This window comes from Pseudonaja textilis, chromosome Z, assembly GCF_049901715.1.
Source record: "Pseudonaja textilis isolate UNSWEBS1 chromosome Z, rPseTex1.2, whole genome shotgun sequence".
NCBI classification, from domain to species: domain Eukaryota; kingdom Metazoa; phylum Chordata; class Lepidosauria; order Squamata; family Elapidae; genus Pseudonaja; species Pseudonaja textilis.
This window is the reverse complement of record NC_142008.1, coordinates 75297070-75310794: the sequence shown is the minus strand read 5'-3', so window position 1 is coordinate 75310794 and position 13725 is coordinate 75297070. Positions and strand designations below refer to the sequence as shown.

General features: G+C 34.8%; 1 protein-coding gene across 1 annotated transcript in view; it reads right to left on the bottom strand.

Annotated features, from left to right (window-relative positions):
• CNTNAP2 (contactin associated protein 2) overlaps positions 1–13725 on the bottom strand; it is an 850526-nt gene that overhangs the window by 75640 nt on the left and 761161 nt on the right. The window contains exons 17-18 of the mRNA XM_087917173.1: positions 4739–4957; positions 1075–1311 (exon numbers count right to left, since the gene is read on the bottom strand). Coding sequence (XP_087773299.1) covers positions 1075–1311; positions 4739–4957 — 456 coding nt within the window. The remainder of the gene's footprint in view (positions 1–1074; positions 1312–4738; positions 4958–13725) is intronic.

Below are 13725 nucleotides of genomic sequence, written 5' to 3'. Positions count from 1 at the left end.
TTATATATAAATATAAATAAATTTTAAGTTATAATCAAAGCAACAAGCTTGTTCTGCTGTGGATACCAAAGCCACACAAAACCAACAATCCAGTATACTAGGATATGACTTATTTTATCCAATCAAATCATTTGACATTTATCTCATATTTATTTTCAAACAAATTTGCTAGGAGGGCAATTCAGAAGTGAAAGATTCATTTTTATTGCTTTCTCCTTTTCCTTCTTAGTTTTTGCATGTATGTTTTGTCTTGACCCACCATGGAATGAAATTCCTGAAATATTTATTCTTTTTTACATGAAGGGCAGAAGCTAATTGAAATCAACTGGAAGTATCTGAATTCCTCTTGATTTCAGCCTCAAAATAGCCAACTTGCATTCCGTACTTGGTGGTTATTAAGATCTGCAGGAAAGGGAGGCTTTTTTGAAGTTTCCCACCCCTGTCTGGTATGTGGGAGTGGGCCTTCTCTTGTCTTGCTTCTGTGCTATGAAGTGTAGATGTACTCTACTCGCTGTAAAAACGTAATGGAAAATTTGAATAATTGCTGAATGAATGATTGTAAGTCAAGAACTACCTATATATGTTTGATTATGCTTGCTTTTAACTTTCCTTAAAATCAAGAACTACAATATTCATGGTCACTTTTTCACAATAGGACTATTATTTCTATTTCCTCAACTAAGTTTCTCTAAGTATAAAATAATAGGTTTTTCTTTCACATGTTAATTTTTCTGATTGCTAAATTTTCTCTCTCTCTCACTTCTATTTTAATGGTCATAGATTTAAATATATTTTTTCCATATATTCTTCCATGTACATTTGTGAATTTAAAAAGGTGATTCTTCAGATAATGGCCAGCCATGTTTCCTATGCATTGATTAGGAAAAGTTATGAGTGTACTTTGTTTCTAAGTGTTTAAGATTTAATAGATGGAAAACAGCAACATCCTTGCATTATTCTTGGAAAGAGTAGAATGATCATGCATTTTTGTTGTCAGTGACTCAGGAGTAAGCATATTTCAGTTCCATTTATTTTCCAGATGGTATGTCCAGTTTAACATTATGAGCTGTTTACCTTTACTGCAGAAAGGACCATCATAAGCTGTCTGGGAACAGTCGCATGAGTATCCATTATATTTTTCAACACATTTGCCACCATTTTTGCAATGTATTCCATAGCTCGTGCAATGGCCAGAACAACCAGGTTTCACACCTGGAGTGACTTTTGCTCTCTCTTCTAAATCCAGAGTCAATCCATTCATTCTTAAAGAGCGAATGCAACCCAAAAATCCTTTCTGTTCACCTGCAGCACCTGAAGAACATAAAATGCCAAATGAAAAATGAACCGAATGAACAGAAAATTACCTCTTAATGAATCACGAAGAACAGTTTCAGCTGAAATCCAGAAGACAAATAAAACCTTGTAAGTGGAATTTTGCTCATTCTCAGTTGCCATCCCAGAGACATCAGGATATGGGGGGAAGGATATGTATTTCAATAGATCTAATTGAGATTCCATTAAATTTTGGAGTGAGAGAACTGAGATTTGCCCTGTTCACAATTGCTTTTCAAAAATGTGCAAACCATAGGAGACCACATCACCTTGACAGGGAGAGAATTTTTTTTTTTTTTTTTAAAATAGTGACTAACCTTTAGGCCTTAAAGTTAAGTCTAGAAAAAGAAATAGGCAGAACTCAAATTAAATTAATTAAATGCAGCAGTATTAAAAATAATAGTTGCAATTAATAATTTGCAAAAGGAAAAAGCAGATAAAAGAAATGCTCAGTTTATCTGCAAATGCATTATTGTTCAACATGAATATTGGAATTTTTTCTAAACTTATTCCTTTTGGGGTTATTCTTTGCATTCCATTATTAGCATATTTAGTAATAACAACCTAAATCAATATGACCTCAGATAGTTATCAATAATTATTAAATGATAATCTAATAATGATCTGATGATGATAATGAAATAATAATGTACTACTATTTTCAAATTCTAAATAGAAACATACTGTAGATTTTGTTTATGGAATTTCTTTATGGAACAAAAGTTGAAAAAATTAACATAACACATATACTGTATATTAAGTGGTATGTGAAAAGAAAGGCTAACATGTTTGATTATTTTTTCAATTTTTATTTTTTTCATTTACTTTTATAATATGCTAACTTCATCAGTTGTAGCCCCCAATCCATTTGGCTTTTCTCAGAATCAATGGATCCCTCCTCTTTGTCAGACATGCAACAAGTACTTTTTGCTTATTATGAATCAAGTACTCCTAGACATCTTAATTGTTTTGAAAGATATGTGATAAATCCTAAACTATCCACCTGGAAACAAAAATAAGCAGCAGTATAGGGTCCTTTTCATTGCTCTTACTTATATCCTCTGCCCAGTTTCACTTACCCTTTGAAAATAAGATTTGATTCCCAAAGCATCTATAAATATCATGTTTTCAAACTTTATGACATTCACTCAGTCCTAGAAAAATAATGTTTAAAATATGTTTCTTAGAAGGGATGCATCTCTTAGCAGCCAAATGTATATGAAAACCAAATCAGTGAGGCTCCACATATATAAGAAGTTTAGGGTCCCATTCATAGAATTTCTTTCTATGTGGAAGGGTTCAGGTTCACTAAGAACAGAGTATAGCAAAGTCTTTTTTTTGAGAGAGAGCTGAAGAGCTGGTCCATTTCAGTATAACACAGTTTTTAAGATATCCCAAACAATTTATTTGCATGCTATTACCTCTATAAGGTAAGGGGCCAGTGTGTTACGTTATCGTAACACCAAATAAAAAAAATTGACCAGCCACATAAATGGATTTTCTGAAAGCATATATATATTGAGGGATAAAATCAGCACTGTGTAAAATGATGAAAAAAGTAAGACAGAAAATTCATTTTCTCCCATGTTATTAGAAGCGGAGCAATGAAATAAATTAAAATGATATATAAGCCTTCAGCATCTTGGCAGGTACCAGACTAACAGAGCTGAAATGACAGCATAGTTTCCCCAGTTGTATAGTCATTATTCATTAGATTTGTTCTTTATTTTTTTCTTCTGTAGTTCTCTAACAGATAAAATAATAATCTTATATAACAACCTTTTAATTAAGTATAAATTTATGAATTGTTTGGCACTGAAGCCGACCTTTCTCTTTTAGAGAAAGTCATTTAGATATGAGCAACTGTAACAAGTGACTGAGAATTTTCATCAGCAGGCTGAGCAGGCATTTGTCATAACTGGGGGTATTGGGAAACAACCTTTGGGCATTTGAACTGTTGATTTCATCAACACGTACATAAAGCTGCTGTATCACATTATACAGAATTATACAAGATCACCATTCTGTTGAAATTACTCCTCCCTTTCTTTAAATTTAGGTGGGTCTCTGAAAGAACTGGATCAGTGTGTAGAACTCATCTTCCTTGGGGGATTAGTGATTTGCTTCGGAGGATTATGCTAATTTTTGAAGTGAAATTTGCTATTTGGCTGCTTCCAAGTGTTCATTACTTGACAGACACAAGCAGTTTGCCAGGATTCTATTAACAACTGCTTCTTGAAATCATGTGTGCTTATGCATGTGTCAACATTAGTGGTACCTAGCCAGGATCTGGTTCTTCTTTTGTAAGCATCTGTTTCTTGCTTCCATGTTATGTGTCTAAAATATTTAAGTTTTAGTTTCCTAATTAGTGCTTTCAGTAACTGTCTGTTTTCCTTTATCTGATATTCAATGGTTTGTTTTGCATTCTATCTAAAAAAGGAATGCATTTCTTAAGTCCCTTTTGTGTCAATTTGGAAACTTCTCTGTTTCCAAACAGAGAAGTTTTCAGAAACTGTTTTCTGGAAATCAGATGCGTGTCAGTGGCAGGTATCACATCAAAAGTGAACTAAACTATAAAGCCATATAGTATCTATTTGATATGTTGTTTAAAAACAGAGAAAATCCAATTACTGCCTTTAAACTAGGAAAAAATAACCCCAAATCTCAAGCCAATCCTTGCACATGATATGGCTATCTCCAAATTGCACCATTATGTATTATGGATTCTGAACCACTAAAAATATTAAATGAAATCCCTGATCACCAAAAGATTATCTTGTTATATCTTACATTAGATTTGTGGTTTGAAGGATGCTTATTGATATATATTTTAATTAAACAACCAAATGATAGCCAGACTATAAAGAACTTTGTTTTAGCTGACATGAGACAGATACATTTGAATATTGCTATTTGGTGGCATATGGATTAGATTTATGCAATGCATAAGAGTAGGACTAGTTGTTAATTGTAACTAGTTTTTAGATTATTTGTTTACATTTCTTAAATTGCACAAGCTATTACAATATTTTTAAGTAATAAAACCGAAATGCTAGCATCTGTATTCAAAACTCCAAATGTATTCTGTTGCATCAATCAGCTTAAATACTAAGATTACAGTGGCAAACTGAATCCTGAATTCTGTCTGATGGGAATGGAGCAAAAATATTATTTTCATCTATTGAGTTTTGTTTATTAAATGTTCTATCTAGGAAAGCTGAAGTCTAGGATGAGTGTTCAATTTTGAACAGATTTGGGAGTTCTGGAATTACTGGATGACAGATATTTAAAATAGTAAATAAAGTAAATAAATGTGAAGTCTTTACAGTATGACCAGGATTTGGAGTGACCACAGGCATCCAGAAAAGGCACTGCATTTTCAGTTCAACATATAATTTCTGCTTACCAACATAGAGCTGACTATAGAGTTCTAGTCGAGTGTGGCCTTCAGTGGGAGCCTTCCGGATTTCTCTAGGAAACTGATCTACTTGCAGGCTGGCTTCTTTGACATTGCGCTCGGCAATCACTCGATGCCACTGATCATCAGTGAGCAGATGGAGTGACTTGACAATAATTTCTACTGGGCCATTCCCCACATTAAATGAGAAAGATACATCTGTGGCAGCTGATGAGAGAAGGTTAGAGAAATATAATTTTAATACAGATTCTTTTACTTGGTGTTTTTTTTTAAAAAGATCTCTACTTGCAATTATGTTTCTTTTCATGAATTTACAGCATAGATTTTGAATGCGTACAACAAAAAATAATCTACTGAATACAATATCCATATAATAATGAATTCAAGTAATAAAATGGTTTTAGTCATTTAATATTAAACTGGATGATTGTTAGAAATTGATCAGGACTAAGGGTATTCTAGGGGGAGTGAGTCCCAATGTAGAGGCTGTTGCTGAGAAAGCCTGTCTTCTCTTGCCTACACCGTACAGGCTTTTGAAATAACTATCAGCTGTATATTCAGACCATATAGGCACTCACATTTGAAGTTTTGACTATCTAGCAGTGTTATGTCTTATTGGCCTCAGAGATGATAACTAGCACCTTGAGTTAGGCCTAGCAATCAAGATAGCAACCTCAAAATGGGTGTTTCTCTTGAGGCCACACAGGAATGGACACTATAATACTTGAAACATGGGTTTTGTGGTACTGTTACACTGGCTAAGTAACATAGGCTTCTTTCTTGTATTTTAAATTTGTTTTTCAACTATATTGCTAATAATTTCCCATAAACCTTAACCTTCAAGAAAAGCCTCTCTTTCAGAAACCAAGACTAGCAGGAAAGCATTCAATATATTGTAGATAACAATTTCCTTTTCAGCTGTTTTCAAGCCTCCACGAACAAAGAAAACAGTCCAGCTCAATCTTGGGAAGCGCTAAAATGTACCTTACCCATTTTGATGTTTTTCCTTTGCAAATATTTCTTTTACTCAGAATACAATGCTCTTTTCTATGGCTATGCTCACATATATTGGATGACTTGATTCATATAATGTAACTAAAAAGATGACTATTTCTAAACTAATCAATTTTTGCTTTGAAGTTCTTTGTTGTGCAACCTATAAAAGTAAATGTAATTCATTTTTCCTGATTCCCCCTTTTCATAGGGAGACCTCATTGGTTTTAAATGATCTTCTGATATGGTTGCTTATTGGAAAAGGTAAACCTAAGCAAAACCTAGGGCCAGATTAGCCCAACATTCTACAGTCCCCCTAATCATCCTTCCTTAATTAAGAATTTACTATCTCTTAACCAAACACAATACCATCTGAAGAAGGAAGGAAAGCATGAATCATCCCTTGATAGGGAACACTATCTACTTCCTCAGGTTATATAAATTCTAACAATAGCAAGCATCATAAGACACTAATGTGTTCGCCACAATGGGCAGAGCCCAATCCACATAAAAAAAAAAAATAAAACAATCACTTTATCCACATGAAAATTTGCAATATCATCCAGATCACCCCTATATCCTTTCTTAAAAGAATCTTTGTAACTCAGAGTAGAGCTGCCTGTTAGGAATCTTCAAGCACAATAAGTTTGAATATGAGTGTTTATTACTACTCAGTTGCATGTAGATTGCTTTAGTTTACAGTTAAAATATAGACATAAAATTTTAATAGTATGAAATGTTCTTACACATTAATTAAGTAATGTGATGTAGTCATAATTTTATATTGGGACCTTTTATGATAGGCAACTGGCTAATGAAGAACAAAGAGTTACTATGCTGAAAAATATATAATTAAATTGCTAAAGTACATTAACAACAAGAGCAAGAGTTTCTACCAGTCTCTCTTTTGTATTGTTAAAGTTTTACAAGAGCATTTATTAAAAAATTAAAAAGGAAAAGTGTTGGTAAAGTATACTTTCACTCTTATTAATTCTATATTGTTTCATTTATGGAAATCTTTTTCTTTATGATACAAATTGGAAAAGACTAATTTTACTACTATACTACTATTTTATAGTTTGAAATATTATATTTTTTCATATTGTCAAAGACTACAATTATATAAAATAAATTTTATTATGGACTTCAGTTTTCAGATATCTAAATCTATCAGAATACAAGAACTATTAATATTGTTTTATCTCACTTTTTGGGGAGGACTGGTGGTTGCAAAAGTTGCAAAACATAGTCTAAATTATTCAATCTTGCACTAGATCAATAAATAGGTCCATGAACACGTTTTAACAAATCAGAGCACACTAAGACACATTTCAACACAGTTTCATGTTGGAAACTTGACAATAATCATTTGAAATTTTACTTGATAAATGGATTATATTTTTAATAATTAAAATCAATAATTTAAAAAATATGGGGGAAACCATGGAACCTAAGTATTTGTACGAGAAAGCAATTAACTCCTACATTTTACTATCTGATGTAAAACAAAAGCAAAACAGCACAAAACCCTCAAATATCTATTATAAAACATTTCATGCTAAACATATATTCTTTTTGTTTTAATCTTTTGGATATGAAACTCCCCTGTCCTGTGTATTAACTCATTTACTGCTTTGACTAACTGTTTTTATTTGTTTTTAAAATACTGGGCTTCATTTGTTTTTGACAGTCTAAGATGCACTGTGTTCCAAATAATATGCCTCAAGGTGTCTTGTTTTCCTGTTTCTTTTTTGGGAGTGGGGACAGACAGTGACATAGATTGGTGAACTAAATAATGACTTGCTGTTTCTAAGCAAATATGCCTAGCTGTGCCTGTGCATTGCTAAAAGAGGTTTAGACTTTCAAACAAGTAGAAAACCACCTGCATGCACCCCAGGTCCAACTCCGGCATCTACCTAACTATATCATAAGATATCAGTGAGATCTTAAAGACATCACTATTATCTACGCCATGTGGAATGCTAAGTGGTAGATAGCTCACAGGCTGGTCTGGGCAGTCTTAAAATATCTCAATATTAAGGCCAACTGTCTTGTCTTTTAAAAACTAGAAACTTTTTCTAATATAATCAGAATCTTTCTCCTCCACCAAGCTGCTTGTTTTGAAATCCCAGGTTTTTTTTTTACTATTCATAACTGTCAATCCTGAAGCAAACCTGGCTAAGGCCGTCTTTGAGGCTTCAGGGTTACCACAAAAAGAAGAAGGGACAGGGGGGAATAGCTAGCCGGGGTGTTGTAGTCAAAACAAGAAGTTTTCCTGTGGGAACCAAGGACATTCCAACAGGTGGCTGGGGAGAGGAGGAGTGAAGTAACCAACCAACCGGCCAGCACCTTGATTGGACAATGTGACTGATGACTTAGGGGAAGGGGGAAGGGGGAACTTTTCCTTTTTAATTAGGTGAAAACTGCGGGAACCTTCAGAGTCAGTTTTCATCAATGTGAAGTTTTCACCAATATGAAGTTTCCAATAAATTGTTCCTTGATGAATCTACTTCCTTTGGAGTTCTTGCATTATTTGAAATGCTGACAACCTTATTTGTCATTCATATTATACAATCAGAGTATAATGATGAACTCAAGGCAAATTTTATGATAATGTTTCATGATATAATCTGAGCATTTAAATTCATCATTGGGAATCATAGATCAAAGATAAAAATAGATAAAAGAGAATTGAACAACTGTAATCCGTTGCCAATAGCATTGTAAAAGGACTCAGGAATGTCTTAGATCAATATTCCCCTATTATGTTAAATCAGTATAGCATGCAGCACAGTTGTGTATACAATATTCAATGACTCTTCCCCAATGTATGCTTGGTATTTTAGCCTAAATTCTGATTTTTGACAATGGTAAGAACCTCTTTTGTGTAATTCATATCCGTTTTACATTATCTGTTGACCTAGAATTACTAGGAATCCAGAGAACTGTAAGTCTCAATCAATGCCTCATGAAAGATTTATTGAAATGTTTTTTGAATGCTACAGTATTTTATGTATATTGCCACAAGAATTATTACAGGGTATTATTTAGCAGACTGAGATTTTTATTTTTTCATCAGAATGCTTAAAGCTATCTACACCACAAAGTTTGATATTTTATTTTCTAGCTGCCAGGTCTTTAGTCCCCTTATATATATTTGTTTAAAAAATGCATTTTATTTTGCATTTAATTGTATGGACATTCCTTTCTCTTATTTTTATTTTCTTTCTTTTTCCTTTTTGTGTTTAGGTATTCAAATTAGTTGTGCGTATAAGTAAGATTATTATATACACTTCTGACACTATTTACTTTCTGGCTCAACTTTTTTAGACAAACCATTTACGACTTTTCTTGTCATAGTTGTTAAGTGAATCACTGCAATTTTTAAATTAGTAACACAATTGTTAAGTGAATCTGGCTTCCCCATTGACTTTGATTATTAGAAGGTCACAAAAGGGGATCACATGACTCCGGGACACTGCAACCGTCATAAATATGAGCCAATTGCCAAACAACTGAATTTTGATCACATGACCATGGGGATCCTGCAATGGTCATAAATGTGAAAAATGGTCATAAGTCACTTTTTTCACTACCATTATAATTTTGAATGACTATTAAATGAAGTGTTATAAGTCAAAGATAACCTATTCCTGGGTTACTCCTATTTCATTCAGAAAACCACCTGGTTCCATTTCTTCTTTTATTTGTACTTTTTAAAAAAAAAATCTGTGTCACTGAGCTATATTTCAGAATATCATTTTTTTAGTGCAAAGTATTTAATATAAGAAGAGCCTGTACAGAGATGTGATGGTTTTTTTGTGATTTTTTTTCTTTTATTCTTTATTTCATAGATAGTAGGTACATATGATATAATTGTACATTTCCTGCACAGCCAGGGAGCTATTATTCTGTTGGTTTTGAACCTTCAGAAATTTTGAATGACATTATAGAAATCATATTAGACTACTCAGATTCAAGCTAAGGATAACCTGCAACAGAGATGTTACCAACTTTTATAAAAGCTCAAAATGCCATGCAATAAAATGTTTTAAAAATATCAAAAGAATAATTGATATTGAAGATCCATTTTGGAATGCCATCAGTATGCCAATGGTTTCAGAATCAAACTTAATTAATAAACATGTTCAGTTTTTATAAATTGTTTATATGCAATATTTGAATCACAGAGGGCACAAGCAGTAAAAAACTGACTAGTATTCCTAGCTGAATATTGAAAAATATATTCCATCAATGTTATTCCTTGCCCGCCTTGCAAAACATGCCCAAAATTTATAAATTTTTATATCTATTTGCAACTTATTTGACCTGTCATTTAGCTATTATATACACAAGCAAAGCAGTTAATAGGTAAAACAACAGCAGAATTAAACTTCAAAAATCCTCTGTAACAATCTATTATTATATTTAATTCATATAAAGTCTACTACACCTCCTTATTTGTTACAAATCACCACAACCATTATCTCCAAGGACCAAATATCCTCATTTGTTTCCTAATAATAAAGCTTTTCCTCAAAAATTTGATTAGGGAGCTTTTTAGCAGTTGTATTTCATTTCCGTTGTTAAAAAAAGTTTCTCTGTAAACAAAGACGTAATATTTCTTGTCAATTGTTGTTTGGTTAAATGTAATGAATCCATTATCCAAAGTCGATCCATCTTTCCCAAAAAATCCAACCAAAGTTGTTTTCCAGTTGGATATATTGTCAATTTTCCAATCTCCACCAATCTTTGGAAAATTCAATTTTCTCACTCATTGATTCTGTCAACTCCACTTGTATAAATCCACACCCCTTGTATCTTCTCAAACACATCTACTATTTTCAAACCAAGCTCATGTTTTAAGTCTGGTTTGGCTGCAGTTTCTTCTGTCTAGGTTTCCTCCTTAGATTGATTTAAAACCAGTTATTTTTTCAAAATGTTCAATTTAAATTTGTAAGTTAAAGAGCATTTTCCCCCGAAGGCTCCCAAAGAGAAACCTTTATCTTTAAGATGGTGCATTGTTTACTCTCATATAGCTTAGCAACCAAAGTTAAACAGTTTTTCAAGGACAGGGGGGTTAAACAGGATATGCAGAGAATCATAAAGTGGTATTTCTCACAGTAAAAACAGATGAGAAGAAAGTGGGAAAATTTAATTTTAAAAGACAAGAGCTTTTGGAAAGGACGAAATGCAGTCCCTGTAGTGAAATTTTTGTCTTGTTTTTGAAAAAAGAATCCTTCCTTCCTATCTTCCTTCCTTCCTTCCATTTTTGGGGTTTGTATTTTAATTTTCTGAATAAAAGTTAAAAGTATTGATAAAAACCATTATTAAATTTATTCTGCAGATTTATCAATTCCAGTCACATATCTTGATTGGATTTTTAATTTTTTTTTAAATATTCAAAGACTTTTCTGGAATTACTGTACTAATTTACATTAGAAACAGAAAAACTCCTTGAAAAATATTGATGATGATATATCACATAATCTTCTTAAATTATTGGAAAACTATAAGCAAATTCTGAACAGTCCAATAAGTGCCTTTGAAATAATAGAAGCAATTAAAAGAGCTAAGGCAGGTAAATCCCTGGGACTTTCAAAGAGTTTATATAATCCACATGGTAAATCACCATGTAGATTTCATAAAACCTTTGAAGATCAAAGACTTAATCAACTCTATGTCACAGAGAAACCCTGTGCCAAATTCATGGAAGAATGCCTATATCTCTTTAATATCTAAAGAAGGAATAGTCTTAAACCCTTGTGAAGAATTACAGGCCAATTTCTTTTCTTAGTAATGATTATAATCTTTTTATATCCATCTTAGTTGAAAGACTTATAAAAGTTTTACAGGATTACATACATGAATCCAAAAGACAACTAAAAGATAATGTAAGAGTAATCTTGGATATAATTGAACATTTATAGCAATGTAGCGACAAATAGATCACATTGCTTTTTGTAGGTGCAGCAAAAGCATTTGATAATTTGAACTGGGAGTTTATGTTTAAAGTGGTGGAAAGGATGGATTTTAGATTGGGTTTTAAACAGAGTTTGAAGTATATTTATACATTCCACAAAGCTCAGATTATAGTGAATGGAAACTTAATAAAATCATGTGAAATCCAGAAATAACAGGTGTTCTTTATTCCAGTGGTCGCCAACTGGTGGGCCGCAGACCACTGGTGGTCCACAAAAAAGCTTTGGTGGTCCACAGAGAAATATCACCCCCAAAGCACCCCCCAAAGCTGCATGGAAACACAAGGCTGCGCCGTCCACATGGCCTATGGGAACACAAGACTTCCATCGCTTGCATAGCGAACAACATGAAGTAGTAAGAGGAAGGGGTGGGGGGAACTTGCCCCATGCGCCCCATGTGCCTGGCCCTGCCACAGGGCTACTTCTTTCCACTTCTTTCTTCTTCTGCTTTTGGCTGCACGCAAGAAAAGTAGCAAAAGTCTTCCTTTCTCTCCCCCAAACTCCACCAGAAATGACCTGCAAGGCATCCTGTCCCAAGAAGCTGTGCTGGTGTGACAAGTCTCACAAAGACTCATTTCTGGCAGAGTTTGGGAGAGAGAAAGAAAGACTTCTGCTGCTTCTGCTGATTTCCTTGCAGAGAGCAGAAGTCTCTCTTTCTCTCTCTTCCCCTGAGAATGGAGCTGGAGACGGTATCCTGCGATCCCAAATAAACAATAAAAATGGGGTGGGGAATTTTCCTGCAGACTTTTTGGGGGATTTTCCCAGGATCTCTGCTGCTTCTGCTTTTTCTGCAGAGACCCTGGGAAAATCTAAAAAAAAGTCTGCAGGAAAATTCCCTACCCCATTTTCCTACCAATCAATCATTCTTTCTTTGGGATCGCAGGATACCATCTCCAGCTCTGTCCTCAGGGAGGGAGGGAGGGAGAGAGAGACACAGAGAGACAGAGAGACTGACAGACAGACTTTTGGCTTCATGCAAGGAAAGCAGCAGAAGCAGCAGAGGTCTTTCTTTCTCTCCCCCAAACTCCGCCAGAAATGAGTCTTTGTGAGACTTGTTGTGCCGGTGCAGCCTCTTGGAGCAGGATACCTTGCAGGGTCCCAAAGACTCATTTCTGGCAGAGTTTGGGGAGAGAAGGAAAGACTTCTGCTACTTTCCTTGTGTGCAGCCAAAAGCAGAAGCAGCAAATCCCCCAAAAAGTCTGCAGGAAAATCCCCCACCCCGTTTTCCTACCAATCGATCGTTCTTTATTTGGGATCACGGGATACTCTCTCCCTCCCTCCCTCCCTCTCTCTCCTCCCCCCTTTCCAAGAACAGAGCTGAAAAGCAGGGTTGTGAAGGAATGTGGCTGCCTTGGTGGAGTGTCTGTGTGTGTGTGTGTGTGTGTGTGTGTGTGTGTGTGAGAGAGAGAGAGAGAGAGAGAGAGAGAGAGAGAGAGAGAGAGAGAGAGAAACATCAGTGAAGTTTAAGTTGAAGGCCTTACCGGACTTTAATGTATGTTTTGGGTTTTGGGTTATTTTGAGAGACTGCAGGTCATCACATTTTGACTCCAGCCACCCCTTCAACTTATTTTTGTTTTTTGTGTGGGATGACCATGGATCAGCTCAGAGCAGAGATTGCCCAGTTAACCCAGCAAGGTGGCACAAATGCAAGCTGCCTGGCCACGCTGAAAATGCCCAGTGGCAGTGCCAGATAAATTTGATGGTTTGCTGGCCCGATTTCCAGCATTTTTGGGGCAGTGCCAGCTTTACATGAGCCTTCGGCCTGAGGACTTTCCCACTGACCAGGATAAAGTGGGGTTTTTGATTAGTTTGTTGTCAGGCTCTGCAGCACGTTAGGTGACGCCTCTGCTGATCGAGCCCAACAAGGTGTTGGATAATTACGCCAAGTTTTGCTGTCACTTTTGGGCCATGTTTGAGGACCCTGTTCGAAGCCAAACAGCAAACAGATGTTTGAGAGAGTTGAAGCAGGGGCGTGGCTCACTCATGGATAATATTGCTAGT